This window comes from Achroia grisella, unplaced genomic scaffold (genome assembly GCF_030625045.1).
Source record: "Achroia grisella isolate CSIRO2021 unplaced genomic scaffold, CSIRO_AGI_Agris_v1 utg402, whole genome shotgun sequence".
NCBI classification, from domain to species: domain Eukaryota; kingdom Metazoa; phylum Arthropoda; class Insecta; order Lepidoptera; family Pyralidae; genus Achroia; species Achroia grisella.
In genome coordinates, this window is record NW_026712841.1 from 3,374,798 (window position 1) to 3,394,860 (window position 20,063).

General features: G+C 34.6%; 2 protein-coding genes across 2 annotated transcripts in view; both read left to right on the top strand.

Moving 5' to 3' along the window:
• Positions 1-9,838, top strand: part of LOC131844529 (probable ubiquitin carboxyl-terminal hydrolase FAF-X) — a 34,801-nt gene extending 24,963 nt beyond the window's left edge. Inside the window, exons 34-51 of the mRNA XM_059193442.1 lie at positions 42-215; positions 557-698; positions 1,111-1,264; positions 1,815-1,959; positions 2,604-2,724; positions 3,668-3,801; positions 3,916-4,075; positions 4,489-4,598; positions 4,807-4,890; positions 5,038-5,138; positions 5,707-5,891; positions 6,096-6,191; positions 6,907-7,115; positions 7,282-7,513; positions 8,041-8,244; positions 8,770-8,888; positions 9,040-9,211; positions 9,719-9,838. Coding sequence (XP_059049425.1) covers positions 42-215; positions 557-698; positions 1,111-1,264; positions 1,815-1,959; positions 2,604-2,724; positions 3,668-3,801; positions 3,916-4,075; positions 4,489-4,598; positions 4,807-4,890; positions 5,038-5,138; positions 5,707-5,891; positions 6,096-6,191; positions 6,907-7,115; positions 7,282-7,513; positions 8,041-8,244; positions 8,770-8,888; positions 9,040-9,211; positions 9,719-9,838 — 2,662 coding nt within the window. The remainder of the gene's footprint in view (positions 1-41; positions 216-556; positions 699-1,110; positions 1,265-1,814; positions 1,960-2,603; positions 2,725-3,667; positions 3,802-3,915; positions 4,076-4,488; positions 4,599-4,806; positions 4,891-5,037; positions 5,139-5,706; positions 5,892-6,095; positions 6,192-6,906; positions 7,116-7,281; positions 7,514-8,040; positions 8,245-8,769; positions 8,889-9,039; positions 9,212-9,718) is intronic.
• Positions 9,839-14,973: 5,135 nt separating this feature from the next.
• On the top strand, positions 14,974-20,056 carry LOC131844526 (2-Hydroxyacid oxidase 1). The gene is made up of 9 exons (XM_059193439.1): positions 14,974-15,165; positions 15,239-15,390; positions 15,469-15,589; positions 16,213-16,347; positions 16,431-16,559; positions 18,509-18,641; positions 18,746-18,865; positions 19,009-19,120; positions 19,877-20,056. Exons 1-9 carry the CDS (start codon positions 15,032-15,034, stop codon positions 19,942-19,944), a joined length of 1,104 nt encoding a protein of 367 aa, XP_059049422.1. The 5' UTR covers positions 14,974-15,031; the 3' UTR covers positions 19,945-20,056.
• Positions 20,057-20,063: the final 7 nt, after the last annotated feature.

A 20,063-nucleotide genomic window follows, 5' to 3' on the forward strand; every position in this document is an offset into this window, starting at 1 on the left:
CTTTATAATTAATGTGTAAAATAGTATAAATTATATTTTAGGCTTCAGGGTGAGCCAGTTAACTTGCGCGAGCAGCAGGACGCAGTAGAATTTTTTATGTCGCTCGTCGAGTCTTTAGATGAAGCATTGAAATCATTGGGCCAAGAACAGCTTATGGCCAAAACAATGGGAGGCACATACTCAGATCAAAAAATCTGTAAAGGCTGTCCTCATAGGTAAAGTATAGCTGTTGGATTCGAAAATCTCATAGGATTATAGTACTGCCACAATTAATTAACGACTACTAATTGTTTATGTTGTTATTAATTAATTAATAATTGTTATATATACAAAATCGAAAACGATATAAACGTTTCAGCACATACGATAACTCAGACTGAGCCAATTTAAACAAAATGCTTATTATAAATTTACATAAATCTATTATTTCTGCATGAAATAGACGGTAGACAATAATTTGAGGAGTATTATATAATGAAATTTTATTCACATTGATGCCTATCTAAAAACGCAATTATAAAATGTATGCTTCCTATTTTTTTTTTTTTATTATTAGGTACTGTAAGGAAGAACCATTTAGTGTTGTATCACTCGACATCAGAAACATGTCACGACTGCAGGAATCCTTGGAAGCATATGTTCGTGGAGAGTTATTAGAAGGAGCCGACGCATATCATTGTGATAAGTGCAACAAAAAGGTATACTATTTAATTTTTGTCTAATTATGTAAGAAGGAACCGTAATGTATGTACTTAAACATATATATGTATAATAAAATATATGCTATGCATATTTATTATACATGGGATGTGATATGTGAGCTTGTATAAGTGCCTTGTATCTTTTGCTGTATCAGTCACAATATGATTTGGTAGATATTATAAGGATCATGAATAAATTAAGAGCAGTTTATATGCAGTCAAGAGATTTTGTATGAAATATAAAATGAATGATTGAAACGAAATTAATTAAACACGATTTTTATGAACCCTACATAATTATTATATTATGTAGGGGGTTCATTGTTATATACTATACATATGTCTGATGAATATTATGAATTCATTTCTTATAGTACTTTGTTTTCATTAAAATTATTTTGTATTGCAGGTGGTGACTGTAAAACGACTATGTTTAAACAAATTACCTCCAGTATTAGTTATACAACTCAAAAGATTTGAGTATGATTTTGAAAAAGTATGTGCAATTAAGTTCAATGATTACTTTGAATTTCCACGAGAATTGGACGTCGAGCCGTATACAGGTAAGAGCTTGATATTGTACTGACAATAATAAAATAAGGGATATTGTCTAGTTATAAAAAAAGAAACTAGTTACTGCTTTTCGTAATGCAGATATACTGTATTGTATCTGTATCTGAATATTAATCAGTCGTATCTTATATCTTTTTTTTTTTATTGCACTTTAAAGAGTGTACAAGAGGCAAGCTTAATGCCATATGGCATTTTCTACCAGCTAATCTTTCCTGAATATCTTTTTATAGACCCGTGGTTCTTAAAGTTTCAGTAATGAGGGATCATTTGTCAAAATTGCTGTTACACTATGGACCATCAACTGTTTGAGGGTTACATATGTTAATGTAATTGTTGATAAAAAAATCAAACCTTGATTGTTAGTATTAACTTTTCACTAGAAACATCGCATATTTTTATAATTTAAAGAATAATCTCGAAAAGACCAGATAGATACAAACAATCATAATCATGAATACAAATGTTTGTACTATAATATTAAGGCCGTAGTTTAAGTGGTTGTATAGTTAGACTGATGTGTAAGTACGATTATGTCTGCAGCGTGGGGCCTTGCGCGGGCCGAGGGTGACGTGTCTCTGTGGGACGGCACGGGCGCCGCGCCCGAGACACACTACCGTCTCAGCGGCATCGTCGTACACTCGGGCCAGGCCTCCGGCGGACACTACTATTCCTACGTGTTACTCAGGTTAGATCGACCACTCGTACAGAACATTACACTTACTTATATTGTTTTTACATTTCAATGACATCTTGTACACTAATGTCGCTCCTCGATATATTGAAACGGTGATATATATATTGTTATAGCAATAAGTTTACGGTATTATGTTAAAGGTACATTTATCATTCACTTAGTATAAAAAAAAATGAACACATTTTTAAACATCGTCATGGTCGTTTGCAAACCAATGCTGTTGATTTCTATCTAGCGAAATTATACAACTCAAAGTTAGCCAACTGAATACTGATACTACAAACTCAAAGAATTCCACCTCAATATTTAAGCTTGTAATAAAGACTTAATTGTTTAGAATTCCCTTTAATCTTGAAGCATAAAATTATACTATATATTATAAATAAAAGACCTGTTAGATGATTTTAATAATTTTATTATAATTATAGTACACGAGTGTCGTTATTATGGATAACTAAGTAGGATTATTTCTATAGTATGGATTGGTACATATATATGAGTATCTATTGTAACAAGCTAGTGTCAAACAATAAAAATACTAATAGTTGCTTATGGATATGAATGACTTTTCTCTAGTGTCAATCTTTTATACATGCATTTTGTGTTTTATTTACTTACTGTATCCGTCTTTTTAGGGACAATGGTAGCGAAACAGGCCGCTGGGTGAAACTGGACGACGGTGACGTGTCAGAGTGCGCGATGCACGACGATGAAGAAATGAAAGCGCAATGTTTTGGCGGGGAGTATATGGGCGAGGTGAATTGCACATGGTGATATGCAATGAGATGTTAGAATGCTTGCACTTGAAAGTAGATTTATTTTAAATTTTTGAATAATTTAAGCCCCATTATATAAAATATAATTTTAACCGAGATATAGATGTTTGTTTAATTATATTAAGTTATATAACGAATTATTGTACTGTCCATTTCGCTGACGATATGCGCAAGTAGCATATATAAAAATCTCTTTTTGTCAAAATTTTAAATACGATCCTGCAAAAGAGAAATTATTAAACTAGTCTAAAATGAAATAGTATATGTTATCTTATGCTTGTATATGTCCTATGCTTTTTTTATGTTGAGTTAGCCAATAACGGCGTAATTGAACTTAGCTTGGTCTGTATTGTATATACATATATCTAAAGTGACAATCTATTTATGGCTAATATCTGATAGAAAGTGTTAACCATCATCTATAGATATGAACAGTACCGACTGCATTAACACTCCTGAGGTCTAAGGTGGTAATAGCGTATAGGTTTGCGATCTAAAAATAGATATACGGTATGGTGCATCTTTGTACCATACATCTGTCGCAACAAATTGATATTATTATTAATATTGCTATTAATTTGAAATAATTTTATTACTACTGATTACTAATACATACTGCCTGATACACTTGGAATTTGGTTTGCTGTTTAAGTATATGCTCAATACCCATTTTATATTTACATGTTTGGGCAGACAACAGGCAAAATGTATTTCATATTAGTAGTATTCATATTTTTTTAATTAAGGCCGTGGCAGACCCACTGATGAGCCTTATACTATGGATAAGGTATGCGTATAAATAAAGCCAGTTTGACACGTTCCTTGCCAATTGTTTTTGCTAATACTGCTTTTCATTGTCTAATTATGTGAAGCTAACTACATAAATTCATTTCTTAACTGTACTATTTTCTAACATTCTTCAGGTATTTGATCAAATGCTCAAGAGAGTATACAAACGTCAGAAAAGGTGGTGGAATGCTTATATGTTGTTTTATACAAGAATAGATACAATAGAGACACCAAGTCTTGAACAATCCATGAAGAATTTGAATTTGAAGTAAGTTGTATATATGGGATACATTGGTGTTAATGTTATTGCAGTGAAATAATTTTAATTATCATAATGTCATTTAATATAATTAGAACTCATATTTACATATGCTTTTTTTAGGGAAAGTGAAATACCTCGACCAATCTGGCTTTCAGTTCATCGAAGTAATATAGCATTCTCACATAATCAGGACCAATTTAGTCTTGAGCATTTCAATTTTATGAAAAAACTGTGTTACATGCGTTTGCAAATGGTGCCAGGTTCACAGAGCGCAGTTTGGGTAAGTTTTAACCGTTTCGTCTTAAATTCTAGTACTTTAATATATACTATCAATTGATTGATTGATATTTGCTAGTAATTGTATTAGTTTATATTTTGGTTTTGACGGCTTTCCTTCTATTTGGTGTTATCACTACCAATTTCCAATATTAATTTAATGAACTGACTGACTTATTCTATATGTTTACATAGTTTTAATTTTTTAACATGTTTTCTAATTTCCTATGTGAAGTGGTTTGCAAATATGCTATATTTTAATTTGCAATATTATACATATGTGATTAAAAAATCATTAGAATCCGTATATATAATATTTAAGTATTAGAGACTAACGAATATCTGTGACATCTTGATAACTTACCAATTTGATACTTGTACAACTGAGAAGTATATATGATATACACAATGTTACAGAGTCCAGAACAAGAAGAAATGTCAATGTTAGCAGTGCAATTGGCAAGCAAATTTTTATTTCAAGTTGGTTTACACTCGAAAAAAGCATTACGAGGACCTGCGGCGGATTGGTAAATATGACACACAAATAATACATTATGTATTGTTTTAAAATAATTGTAATTCATAAACCCTATCAATTCATTAAAAGGTCATACTTGTCACATTTTATTCAATTTTGTTTATAGCGTGTATAAAAATTTGAATAAGAAATAAACTTTTTAGCACGAAATATTACAATGGCAGAATTATATTATATTATATGCATTTTCATTTCAGGCATGACATTTTGTGCCAACATCTTAGATGTTCGCAGTCTGTGAGGGCGTGGTTTGCAACTGATCTGTTTAGACATTCTCATAGGTAAGTAGAATCCATTATCTTCAAAACAAGTTTCGTACGTTCTTTCGATGCTTTTTAAATACATATTTATTGTGGTTAACTTTCTGCTTTGGTAAACTTTCTTATTTCAGATTAAATTACATGTTTGCACTTCATTTTTTATTTCAGACTATGTGATTACCTACTTACATGCCCTTCTGCTGAAGTACGGTTAGTTTTCATGAAGATAATAGTGTTCTTGGCTGACTTCTCAGTTCAAGACCCGCCAGGTAGTCAATTGTTCAATATTTTTCTTTTTTACTACAAATAACTAACTTCCAGGTCATCCTGGGAAAAACCTTTTGACTCTGTTTCAACTTCTATGTCACTAGAGTAACGCCATTTTTCGTGAAACCCATTTAAATCTGGTGTGCTTGTTTTTGGTTTACAAATAATTTAACCACTTACAACAAATAATTTAATAATTTATCAGGCTTTTGTAGTGTAGTATCAGTTTCAAGGTATAGTATTATTGTTTTGGGTTTTTACTGTTCAAAAAAGTGTCTTCGGCTAATATGTGGCACCAGTCCATATTACTTATAACCCCTTCTTTATCAAACTAACAACTTTGCCGTCAGCGTATATATTGGAAGTTTGTAATTATATCAAAGAATATCAGGAACTTTTTACAAAAGCATTGGATATATGACTTATATATCACTTAAAACGTGGTCTTGCACTTCATCACACGGTATCTCTTTATCTTATGGTTTGTGTTGCGTATTACCCGCGCGTGCTTTCCTGTGCTTAAATGGCCAGTGAAAGAACGTGTCGTATAAGTCGAATGTCCGTGCGCAGTGAGCAGCGGGTACGGCGCGTGGTGCTCGCGCGAGGAGGCGACGTCGCTGTCGGACCAGGTGCTGTGCAGCGTGCGCGCGCTGGTCACGCCCGACGCGCACCACCACCGCCACCTGCCGCTGCTGTTCAACCTCTTCCACACCTACTCCATGCTCGGCCTCGCAGAGAAGCACCAGCTACTCAGGGTATGTTGTTCTACGTCGTTTCTTTATGTAAGTGTAGTGCCAAATAAATTTACGTCCACCTAATGATAGCGCTAGGAACAGACATCACATTATGATGTGACGCCCGTACCACTGTATAATCTCCCCTCACTTCCACTTCTGTTCGATCACCGTTTAAACAACATTGTTTTGGTATTATTTTTTATAGAAATTGTTTTATTTCAGTTAAAAATATTGGACGTAGTATTAACACTGTGCATGGACGATGCAGCATCTTCACTGGGAAAATACCAGTATCCAGAATCTGCTAAAATACATCAAGTAAGTAAATAAACCTTATTCCAATTGTTTTATTGTTAAATGTTAATTAATATTCATTAATTACATTGTGACAATAATTTTCTATGTCTGCCCAGTGCAATGTCGGTACTAGTGTATATTACTTCCACGTTTTCAGTAACATGCATGCATGTAGTGCGTACTGACACAGGACTTTGTGAACGTTCTATAACTGCGCTATTTGTGCAAAATAGTACGAGTAGTACTTATCATTTGAATATTTATTGCTGACTGCGTATTGTGACATACTAGTGATCGCCTATTGGTCGAAATTGGGCTATAATTAAATTTAACGTTTAGTAAGGCTATAGACAAATAATATTAAATATTAATTTATTGTCAATTTGACTACAGATTTTAACAATAAGCAAATGAGTAAATGTTTGTGTGTCAAATACATGGTAGTGTGTATAATGTTTTTTATTGATTTAATGTATTTTTGTAAAAAAAAAATATCTGCACTCTTTTTGTATATAAATTATATGTGTGCGAAATGTCATACTGCTTCCTCCGCGTATTTTCGTAAAAAGAGATAAAAAGTTTTTGCTACACGTGGTAAGGTATAGATTCGGATAGCATGTAGTGGTGATGCAATATGAGCGAGTGAGATGGGTACAGGAGTGAGTGAGATGGTTACAGTAGTGAGTGAGATGAGCACAGTAGTGAGTGAGATGAGTACAGTAGTGGGTGTGCGTAGGTGGTGTCTGTGCTGGCGCGGTGCTGCGACGTGGGCGCGCGCTGCCACTCGGCGGGCGCGGCCGACGGCGGCGTGCCGCTGCCCAACCCGCAAGCTGAACCGCCCGCCGCCGCCGCCGCCGCCTCCGTTTCCGCCCCCGCCTCTGCTTCCGCGCCCACGCGGCCTCCGCTCTCGCCCGTCGCCGCAGACATATTCTACAACAAGACAGGGTAACTAACGTTCATATACTCTCACATCACTTTTATACACACGATTTCCGCGACTGATTAGTACTTCTTCGTCTGCCATCTAAGAATTCATAATCTTGGTTGAAATCTCCTTTGTCTTTTTACTTGAGGTATGTTAATTATTAAAAGTGCACATATTTTTATCTAGGGCTTACATGAAAAAGCTGACAGAAGACTGCTGCGGTTGCGAGGAGGGTATACGGTTGCTTCAATTCCTGTGCTGGGAGCACGCCGGCTGGTCGCGTATAGCGCTGGCCGAGCTGCTGTGGCAGATGGCATACGCGTATTGCCACGAGTTGCGCCGGCACGCTGACGCCCTGGCTGCCCTACTGCTCATGGAGGATAGCTGGCAGCATCATCGTATACACAACGTTATTAAGGTACCTATATGTTGTGTGTACCCGCTTTGTTGGTCGGAATGTAAAGTAACAAAAATTAAGAGATAAATGGTTTAATTTTTATTTTATTTATTTACCTTTTTTATGATTTTCCATACCTTAACCTAATACCTATAAAATGAACCTGTTTTTGCAACATTTTTCGTTGCAACTCCGCCCCATTTGGTCATAGCGAGATGTATATAGCCTATGACACTCATAAATAACGTGGCTTTCCAGTGATAAAAGAAAAGTCAAAATCGGTTCCATAAATCCAGATAATGCCCGCTACAACTTCACTAACTTTACCTCTTTATAATATTGGTATATAGGTAAGATTTTAGAAAAGTCACTGCTTTATACAAGGAATATAAATATAATACAATAATACATACATACAAATTCTCCCTTGGTCAACGAATCTATATGAACAAACTATTACATTTATCTATATCTGTTGTATAAGACTATCAACACAAACTAGGTTCTACATAGTAGGATATGTCGGTGATTGAGTTTGGTATGCATAGGGCGTGTCGGAGGAGCGGCCGGGTCTGCTGGAGACGGCGTCGCGCGCACGCGTTCACTACCAGAAGCGCGCGTACTCGTGCGTCAAGCTCGTGGTGAGCGTGATGGCGCGCGCGCCCGTCGCCGTGCGTGCGGTGCGCTCGCAGCCCGACGCGCGCCGACGATGGCGTCAGCTGCTGCTCTGGCTGCAAGAGGAGCTCGACCGCGTGAGTCCTGCACTCTGTCTTTAGGGCCGTCTATAAATTACGTCACACGTGACCTAGAGGGTGACCTGTGACGTTAGACAAAGTATGATATTGTCTAACGAGGGATTGGAGAAGTCACTAACTTCGTGTAAAAAATATGACAGCGAGGACTCTTCAGGGAGAGAGATCTTAGTTTTTCTGATAACACATTTCAATTTTAGTACAGGGGTGTAACGTCATTTATGGATGCTCCGTATGTCGACTCGTATTTTTCCCGACTAATACATAGTACTTTATTCGCCCATTATGTGATAAATAATTATCACTGCAAAATGACGCACATCTGACTATGGAGGGAAGACCTAATTAAAGATGCATTGGTAATTTATAAATTTTAAATATGTTTTTGGAAAATAAAATCTGTGGAATAACAACCGAGAATAACCCAATACATTTACAAAACATCTTTCCGGTCATTAGAAAATATAATTTTATTGTTACTTATTTTATTATAGTTTTGCTGATATTATTGTTGCATGCTTCTAGAAGTACGGGCCCGGTGGTTATGGGTCATACGGTACATGGTCACCGCCCGGCACTTCCAACGAAACGTCTAGCGGCTACTTTCTCGAACGTAGCAACTCTGCTCGTAAAACTCTAGAAAAGTAAGTATCTAAAACAAAACCCTCATTTACAAATATGTGAATTACCTCGTAATTGTAATTCATATTACGCATACGCAGTGATATATTAACAGATGAATTCTTTGGTTGTTAAATAATATTTCCATTGATATCATGTCTACGTAATATTCAGAGCTTATCAGCTATGTCCGGAGGAAGAGGACGACGAGGAGGACGCTCGAGAGACGACGGAAGGCTCGGCGTCGGGTGAAGCCGGCGACGACAGCGGCGACGACGACGACGCCGTCGACGAGGACGAGCCGCCCGTGCGACGCCTACAGCTGGCGGCGCCCGCCGCCGCGCCCGCGCCCGACGTCTCCGCCCCCGCCCCCGCCCCCGCCCCCGCGCCCGCGCCCCCCTCGCCGCCCGTACAAGCCGCGCCCCCCGCGCCGCACGCGCCGCGCGAGCCCTGAGCCGCCGCCGCCTCCCGCCGTGCCTCTAGTCTGTCACCGCAGCCGTCGTCGTCGCGGCTCCACTCCCCTTTTTTATTTTGTCGCACTCTCTCTGTGTAGTGTCGGAAACTACCTCTCCCGCCCGCGTCGTTCTTAGAATTGAAAGCCTAATTTTCATTACGAAACAGTTTCACGACTTTAATATCGTCGATGGTTGTGGATGTAAATCTTGTTTTTTTTTTATTAAATATTGGATGAGATTCCGACGTGTGAGGTACTAGTGTCGCGACAGCTTATATGCTGCTGATATATGCTGATTTCGCGGTCATTGATAGTAATCTCGTGTAATTTGATTACTTTGCGCAACTAGTTTCCTGCATATCGCATAAAACTAGTTTCGTAATAAAAATTAAGTTTAAGGTGCGTTCGTGGGAATCGCCGAGCCGACGCTTAGCCGTAGTTTTGTTCTGTGATGTTAAGAATAGGCGAGTTCGTGTGGAGGTCGTCGCACGTCGCGCCGTCCGCGCCGCGTCACTGTGACGTGCGTGTGTGTTGCGCGACTTAATTTATGCATACATTTTAGTTATATACGTGTAAATTAAGCTCGGCTTTAAATTACCATAGTATTTATTTTTTTTTAATTAAGGATAATCCACGTCATTGCAACATTTAAAAATAGGATTTATTTTATACAGAATATTATTATGAAATCGTGCGAACCTAATCCACTTTTAGAACGCGATGTTTACCTGCGATCTCACAAATTGCTATTCATATAATTATGTTATTTTACATTGTATAAAAGTGAGATTTTAGAATAAAATATATATTAATTTTATATAATCTTAACTTAATTGTGTTGGCTTGGGCCTGTTTTTCTATTGCAATTATCTGTGTATTAACTTAGTGAAACTGTTTTGTCTCGTTGTCACATGCTATTACAGTTGTTGTTATACAGCTATATTTTCCGGACATATTTTATATATTTCACACAAAAATTGAGTAGTTGGAAGAACGGACTCGAGCCTAACGTATTTATTAGAACTAACTTTAAATAAATTCACACTTAAATGTATGTAAAAAGAAACGTTAGGCAATGAATTTGACGAAATATGGAGAGTTTTAGGCAAAATTAAACTATTATAAAATTAAGATTTTCATTTAGAACTACTCGGTTTTTTTATTTCTCTTTGTTATTATTTTTGCCGAAAAATTTTATATTTTGTTGACAAAATTGTTTTGGGTCTAGAAAATCACCTTAAATAACGTCACAATGTTACCTGTTGCATTTTTTTATTATATGTATGTATTATTGAAATAACCTGGCTAATTGCATAATTCTAAATTTGTGGACATTGTTATCATTAAATAAAATATGTTACACAGATCTTCACAGTAACAATTTTGGATTAACTACTCATTTAATATTGCATGTATTAAGAAATATATATCTGTAATTTGATTATTATAATTATACATTAAAATTAAATTTTTGGCATAGTACGGCAGAGAATTGAGAGAGTTTGCCAGTGTTTGTTTTCTGTGCTGCCAACATGAGTGCATAGTTTTTATTAATTTAGTTAGAGAGTATTATTTATTCACATCACTCAATGCGTTTATGGCACTAAAGGTTCGTCGTCTTTTATATAACTGTAATTTGCATGTATTCTATTCCATAATGTCGATACACAGGACAATTGGTATTATAGATGTTAGTTGATAATGCAGTGTGGGTGCTATCTAACGATTGCCACTTTGATGAGCTAAATTAACTATGTATAGGATAAGGTCATTTAGATACTAATTTATGTTGAGCTTGTTCGTTTAGAATATTGTAACAATTGGACGTTGTTAAATAGTCCTATGCAGACTACATACTTTTGTTGCTTCATCAACAATGACATTATAATAAACTACAGGTCTTGAACAAAATGCAATGCTGCTTACCAATAGTTTGTGTATATACAGTGTATCAATTCAATTTTAATATTCTTTCCTATTTTTTCCACTCTGATGTAAATTAGACAACGATGCAGATCTTATGTAGTTTTGACTCTTAATATAATAAAGATAACGAAAATCATTATTATTTAGATAAAAGAAAAACTTCAATGGACATATTTGAGGTGATTTAAACACGTTTTTTTTTGTTATAAATACGATTATACGGATACTTCGCCGAACCTACAAGTGATGTGATACGTAGTTATAATGTCATTGTTTTCTAATCTTGAATCGGATCTGTCCACTTAATATCGACCTTGCAATAAAAATTAAAGAGAATCAGAATAATACTAAAATTAATTTTCTTACTTATCGTGACGACAACTATTAAATTTTGGTCGATTTGTCCGTGGGCGAAAATAATTATTTGTAATGTACTTACACGGATATGGATGTATTGTAATATGCGATTACATTGTTTGTATTTTAGTGCAGAAAAAATACACCAATGTTTCTACCGTATCTGCGCAGGCGTTTAAAGAATTTAGGGTATATTAACCCTTTGTTGTTGTGACAGTTCACATAACCTTTCCTTATTAATCTTTCCTTTTATTCATATATAACGTTGAGTATGTCAGTATGTGTGATAAATTATAAAATGTATGTATGCATTTATTTATCTAGTTAATTGTTTTAATTTTTGTCATACATAAAATATTTTTTATTCTAGTTTTAATCTCTAACAGTTGCTATTGTGTTAAACGCTAAATATAAATACAATGCATTAAATTGTGTCGATTTCATCAAACGGTGTATATTTGACAAGTAGCAGTGGTCAAATCTTAGGTCAGTATGAATTGTCTCAACAAATGGTATGTACATAAAAATGACTTATCACATTAAGCCGCAGGACAAACTGGCCTAAACAGGTTATATTAACAACATTCAGTCGTCAGTTTATAATTTAATAGAAATATTGTTATAATATGATACAAATATAGTTTTTAATTCAACGGAAGGTGTAGATATAGGTATTAATGACTAGTCTAACAGGAAAATGTTGCCACTATTTCAACGTTCTGCTTTGTAATATATGTTAATATTTATTTTTATATTTCATAACGGTTGTATAATATTTTCCTTTTATATAGTGGTTAAATGTTAATAACATCCAGGCTATCAGGCAGCGCACATGACATGTAAGATATATACGCAGGGGGCGACACTGACCGCCACTCTAGGTACAAAACTTTCTGTAGAATATAACTATGCAATTTATTTATCTATAATATTGTTTGTTACGCGAATGTCTTTCAAATGTAACCACCGTAATATTTGTGACTTCTTATTTGTTATGTAGCATTAAATATAATAAGGTAATTCTTCAAATTTTGGTCGCATAGACCTTGTGCCTTATTTTACTTTTATTTGCTCAATTTGCTTGAACCTGATAGTCTGCATATTGATTTATTATTCAACCTTAATTTTAACTAAGGCTATTATAAATTTTGTAGTTCGCCTTTCAAATATTCGATGTAATTCATGGACAAAGTCGTGAAAAAAAAAAACCAGATTTAATTACTAAATTAGAAGTCGAATTGAGTAACCGCTGTCGTCGTTGTTAAAGTTATTACCAAAGATGGAGTTAAAGATGAGGGAATAATGGTCGCCCTTTTTCTTATAGCTTAGTAATTGAAATGTTTTGTATCTTTTATAAAATGCATAAATTAAAAATATTTTGTTGAATGAAGAAAATGTGATTAATTATATTGTATTAAGTCATAGAGAAGAAAAATGATCAGGCTAATTAATATAAAATCAATCGCCACACACAAAAATGAAATTTATACCGGCTTAGTATTCGCGAGTATCAGATAATGAAATTGTGATTGTAATATTAATTCGAAACTCGCAAATTCACGTGTATACAAAAAGTCTCTACTCTACATTTAATTGTAATATCAGAACAAAGTAAAAGTGACATGTGAAAATTTGTTTTGATAATAAATAGTTAAGTTCGCTTGAGAATACCTCGATAATTATGATGAAATATATCACAATATAAACATTTGCAAAATGTGTAAGAGGTCTCATTGGGTAATTATTAGATCAGTTAAGATTTGTGTACCTAACATTTCTATGGCAAATATAATGTTGAATAGCATTTGACATTATACAGAAATGCTCATGGAGTAGCATTCATACAGATATTATAATATTAAAATCAAAAAATAAATTGGAAATATATGTTTTGTGTTTTATTTATTTACTACCTGCAACCGCGACTTCGTCCGCGTGGAATTTAACTTTATTTTTCTAAAATAAAAGAATTTTTCTAAAATAAAGGTAGCCTAAGTTACTCCTTATTCCATCAGCTACCTCCCAAAAAAGTCCCGTCAAAATCAGTCCAGCCATTTCAGGGATTAGCCTGAACAAACAGACAGACACAAAAATTGTAGAAAATGTAATTTAGTATATGGACCGTATTGATATACATATGCATGTAGTAAAAAACGATTATTTCAATATTACAAACACGCTCCAATTTTATATATGTATATGTATAGATTATTTGCGTTGTTTTAAACTCGTAACCAATGTAATAATGGAAACGCTCGTCGTAGGCTGTACAAAACGTTGCGAAAATGAATGTTCACCTGTAATGCTCTGCACATGTAATAGCAATCTGTTTCATTAAATCCTGAAATATTTATTATTTGGTGAACAACTATTTTCTATTTATTAAATAATTCTAAATGTTTTACCGAGTTGAAAATGGTACTGTTTTAGTAGGGGACCAATATCGTCCAAAATCTTGCACTCCATGTTAGCATTGTTAGCTCTTAAATCTCTCCATCCCAAAAAAATATAAATACTGAGACTTTACACTAATTCATATAAATTTAATCGAATTAGGTGTTATTTTGCGGAAGTCCATTTCACTACTCGATGGATTTATATTATTTTATCTATTATACAATTATATTATCTATTATAACAATCATAATTTAACAAAGATTCAAAACAATTGTAATATCCAAACGATAAAATATGCAAGTAAATTAATTAAACTGATTAATAGATGTTTATATGAATTACTACTCGGTGGATTTATATTATTTTTTTTAATTCCGCTACAATTAACATGTGTGAGACTACGAATATTCGGTGTGGAAACCTGACCAGCGCTACGACCTTCTCCAGTGGTGATCAAATTCCGACCGTTATTAGTCTACATCTACATTAGTCTACACCCTCGGGGGTACAGCTCGGAAGCCTAGTGTTGACTCATCGGCGACCAAACGCGGTTTGGTCAACAATAGGCTTCCGAGCTGTACCCGAACTCTAATTAACGCCTGATGATGCCTCGTTTAGAGGCGAAACACTTGTCGCGATATTGGTGTAGACTCAACAACGGTCGGAATTTGATCACCACTGGAGAAGGTCGTAGCGCTGGTCAGGTTTCCACACCGAATATTCGTAGTCTCACACATGTTAATTGTAGCGGAATTAAAAAAAATAATATAAATCCATCGAGTAGTAATTCATATAAACATCTATTAATCAGTTTAATTAATTTACTTGCATATTTTATCGTTTGGTTATTACAATTGTTTTGAATCTTTGTTAAATTATGATTGCTATAATAGATAATATAATTTGACCTATAACCCGTTACTATAAGTATCTATAATATATACACGATATCCACATTATATATACATTGATAAACCACAGTATCTTTAAATACACTGCCAGCTACGTTTCTCTTTAACTTGTATTATAACCATGGAAAAATATTTATCCGTAAAAGATTTAGAAAATGCAGCTATTGAATTGTTGCCTAAAGCAGCAAGAGATTATTATAGGAGTGGTGCAACTGAGGAACAGACATTGAACGAGAACAGAAAAGGCTTTCAAAGGTAAACTTATTTTTAATATAAATGATTTCTAAGTAGGTATAAAAATGAAGAAACAATTGTAATTGTATTACAGGTTACGTATTCGACCAAAATGTTTAATAGGAGTTGATAGTACCGATCTACGCACCACTGTATTAGGACATGAAGTTTCAATGCCTATCGGTATATCTCCCACAGCTATGCAACGAATGGCCCATCCTGATGGAGAACTTGCTAATGTTAAAGGTATGGTCTCATCATCTTTTTGTAAAGAGACCTCATTAGATATAATAAAATTATTCATCGGTGTTTTGAATTTTTCAGCTGCACAAGCTGAGAAAACAATCTATACACTCAGCACTATAGCAACAAGTTCCATAGAGGAAGTTGCAGAAGCTGCGCCTCATGGAATCAAATGGTTTCAGCTATACATTTATAGTGATAGGTTGGTTTTTATATGCTTATATTATTTATTACCGATATAGACTTTCTGCAAAGTCGTCTGCGAGGCATTTTTCGCCTACGCCCTGAAAGGAACTCTCTTAGTTTTTGCGTTTTATTTTATATGCATGATGAAATACTGCATTTGCCTGCGCTATCGGTAAATTGGCGGGGCACCAGCCGTATATAGGATGAGTATGAAAACAAATTAGTTAACCCATCGTAGCGAAATTAAAAAGAATTAACCACGGAAGACCGCGTGGAGGTCGACTTAACATGGTACATTGGTAATAATGCCCTTACTATTCATCTTTATATAAGGATCCCGTTACCTGGCCGTATTGCATTTGGAGGATGAGGTATAGCGTGAGTGAAATTACAGGGTACGGAGGTATAAGACTTTCGGAATGGCGACGTAACAAAAGGAACCACAGCTGTCAAATTATATAATCACATGACATGGTATAGCGAAAATTGCCACTTGCCAATACTATATACCTATACCACACCATTTACCGAGGCATCATCGCTTTATCATTCTAATGTATTCAAGCTAACTATATATGATTGTATTCTTTTTTATATTTTTGATGTCTTAAAAGATTACCATTAATAACTTGTTTCCAGGAATGTTACCAAAAAATTGGTGTTAAGAGCAGAAAATGCCGGTTACAGCGCAATTGCCCTAACTGTGGACACACCACTATTTGGGATTCGAAGAGCAGATGTTCGAAATCGATTTACATTGCCACCACATTTAAAGTCAGTAATTATTTATTACAGCATTTTAAAACATCATAATAATGTTACGGTATATAAATTTTATATTACATAATACTTCACAGGCTTGCAAATTTTGAAGGTGAACTAGCAAATAAAATTAACAAATCCGAAAGTGGTAGCGGTTTAACGGAGTATGTTAAAAATTTGTTTGACAAGTCGTTGACATGGGATGACATAAAATGGTTAAAGAGGTACGTCGCCAAAAGAAATATTAATAATTAAACTTCATAAAATGAGAGTAACACGGTCTAATAGTGGTTTACCAACCCTGATTCATATTTATAGACTAAATTGGATACCAAACACAGTACCCAAATAAATACGTTTACATGTTTTCTTAACCCATTACCGGTCGCTGTACCCAATTGAGTACAGGCAAAAATATTTTTTTTTCTTATTTATTTTAATTGTAGGTTATTATTTTTTTAAAGACAGTCCATCATTTAATAAGTAAAATAAAGTAAACTGGAGGTACTTTCGGAAAAGTTAAGATTACGAGTTGTCAAAGTTATGAGTTTTAAGTCACTACAGGTAAGTTTTCGTTATTATATTTAGGTATATTTTTTAATTTTTCGGTTATAATTCTAAGTAAATAAATATGATTTATTCCTTTGAATACAAGAGTATTTGTCTATTGGTACTAACTAATAAGTGTTAAGGTTGAATAGCGCTAGTATAAAGTCTATGACTAGAGTGGTTACTAGGGCTACCCTCCTTGTTTATTGTCACTCTCAAAAAAAACTGAAAAAAGTGTGTGTCATGTATGCGTTCTGCAAATTGTAAATAATAGTGTTAGTGTTCGTGTCGTGTCGTGTACCTACTCGCCCGATCCCTTCTAGTGTGTAATACCAGTATCTGCTTCCGTCTCCACCGCTTACAATATTTGGTAAGCCACTCTAAGTTATTTCAAAATTTACGTCACTGTACTCAATTGAGTACAGTGTATAATATTTATGTCACTGTACTCAATTGAGTACAATGGCCAAATGCATGTTAGAAAAGTAGTACTCAAGTCAATGTAAATTACTTTTTTTGAGATAGTTTACAATGAGTTGCGGTGAGTTTAGAACTGCTAATCGCTATGCAGGCCTTGAGGTATCATCCAAGCCATTTTAGAAGCACAGTTTGATTTATCCATGATTCCACCAGATTCTAGTGCAATAACTGATAAAGAAGAGGGCCCTCATGATGATATCATTTATAGTGCATTAATCAACTGCAAGATGTATCTGGTTCTGTTTTTGAACGTACTCACGAAACACTCTCTGATGACAATAACAGCAGTGATGCCGAACCATTAGTTGCAAAACGAACTCGTCGTACAGACCAGCAGAAAACGCCTGCGCCGGCTTGGCGAAAGTGTTCACCGATATACTTTTCAAGACCTAACTGTAGGTCTGAAGTATATGATTGTCAGTCAGACCACAATAAAAGATGAACTCAGAGATCTAAATCCAGTACATATATTTGAAAAACTATTTGATGAGGAGGTCATTGAAAACATTATTTCTAATAGTAGATTCTATGTAAATCAAAATAATAAGCATACATTTCAACTTGACTATTTGAATTTGATTAAGTTTTCAAGGATATTTATATTAACTGGCAACCACAAACAGCCTCGTGAAGCTTTGTATTGATCGCTAGATGAAGATATAGAAGTCCCGATATTGATCCGATTGAAGATGGCGTGGGATATTTCCCTAAAAAACTTGAAAAATAATTACGCTGTATAACTTGAAAATCAAGAGTTAGATGGGAGTACAAGAAATGTCGCATAACATAGCATAGCGCTATATTTTGAAAAATTTCACCTTTAAGTGTCCAGTGTAGTACTCATTTGAGTACACCCCTGTAAATTGCTGAAAGTTAGAACAACTTTTTTTCTCTTATTTTATGTCCTTATATACTTTATAGTTATGATTGTAATAAAGCGAAATCTGAAAAAAACCTTGTAATTTTTGTTTGGCCATTAATGGGTTAATAAAGATATTCATAATATTTATAGACAAATGCTGATCGGGATCAATCTGGATTATTAAATAAGAAAAGATAAAAACATACATCATATTTTTTTTTAATTCCTAGTGTTTTATACCCTTCGATTGATGTTGTCAATACTATTTTTTTTTCTTTTCAGTATAACTAAATTACCTATAATAGCTAAAGGTATTCTGCGAGGTGATGATGCTGTGAAAGCTATTGACGCGGGATGCTCTGCCATTTTGGTTTCAAATCACGGCGCCAGACAATTAGATGGAGTGCCAGCAACGGTGACATTTCCAGTTTCTAAATAAAATGATTGTGTACAAATATTTTTCGATCCTAGAACTAAGCTTTCATAAGAGTTATTGAATTGACTCTACTTTGCTTTCAGATTGAAGTTTTACCTGAGATTATTGAAGCTGTTACAAATTACAACGTTGAAGTATATTTAGACGGTGGCGTTATGACGGGTACAGACGTTTATAAAGCGTTAGCACTTGGAGCAAAAATGGTATAGTATATTTTTAATTGAGTAGCACAATTTAAAAAGTCGAACAATCAAGAAGTTGAGAGCAAGTCTGCTATTCTAAATAAAAAAAAGTCTAATTTCTTCAGTTACTTTAAATTTACATTAAAATATTCTTATCTCTTAAGGTTTTCGTGGGGCGTCCGGCACTTTGGGGCTTAGCAGTAGGTGGTCAGGCAGGAGTGCAAAGGATGTTAAGCATATTCCGCAATGAACTTGAACATACGTTCCAAATAGCAGGTTAGTTAATCAGAACCTCGAATCCTATTAAAGATAATATAAAAATTATTTCGATTAGAGCTTAGTGCGGGTAAAAATCTAACAGTGTGTTTTCTAAAACATATCACAGTATTAAAGTTGCCGCGTTGTAGCTACGCTTCGCAGCACCTATTATGCACCTAGATATCAAATTGCTCGTTATAAATCAAAAGGAAACATCACAATTCACTTAAATTCTGTAAAATCTCACCAAAACCTATTAATAATATTGCTCCCACTATACTACGAATACAAGATCTAGCCCCCGTCAAACAGCGCCAGTCACCGGACCTGGTGCTCTTCACACCCGTATTCAGCCTATACCAGGTATCGCAGTGTATGCGGGCGCTTCTAGTACACCTCGATCGCCCCCAGTTTCCTGTTTCATGATGTGGTCAAAGTACGATGGCATAAGACGTTGTTTAAACCGATAGTGATGCCCTCATCCTTACTTCGTAGTAGTATATTTTGACCGGAAACTAAATGTAATCCATTCTTTAACCCCACAGAACTCACCTGTGAAACTGTAAAGGTAATCCGCGGGCAAAAGTAGGTAGGCATAAGAATAGTTAAAAATATGAGTTTATAAGGAATTAAATAAATTTTACATGACTAATTAAAAATATTTGTGCAGTAATAGAAATAATTAAAATGATAATAATAAGATATAGGAAAATTTTAGCAGGTTTATACAAAGTTCAAAATATTATGGTCTAAGTTAAATATTTTCCCTTTCAGGAACACCTACAGTTGCTGATATAACAAAAGATATGGTTCGGCATGAATCAGCTTATTGCAAGCTGTGAAGATTTAAATTTACCCACTTAAACCAATAATAAATTAATTTATAGTGATGTAAATATGTCATAAATTTTTAATTACAAATGTATTTATTAAACAATAGAAGTTGAACTTGAAGTTGTGG

What these genes read in the sequence shown, in the direction of transcription:
- LOC131844526 (XM_059193439.1), top strand. Translation starts at nt 15,032, where the DNA reads ATGGAAAAATATTTATCCGTAAAAGATTTAGAAAATGCAGCTATTGAA. An exon ending in ACATTGCCACCACATTTAAA is followed by an intron (nt 16,348 to 16,430) that starts GTCAGTAATTAT and finishes AATACTTCACAG; the next exon opens with GCTTGCAAATTTTGAAGGTG. An exon ending in TAGCACTTGGAGCAAAAATG is followed by an intron (nt 18,866 to 19,008) that starts GTATAGTATATT and finishes TTATCTCTTAAG; the next exon opens with GTTTTCGTGGGGCGTCCGGC.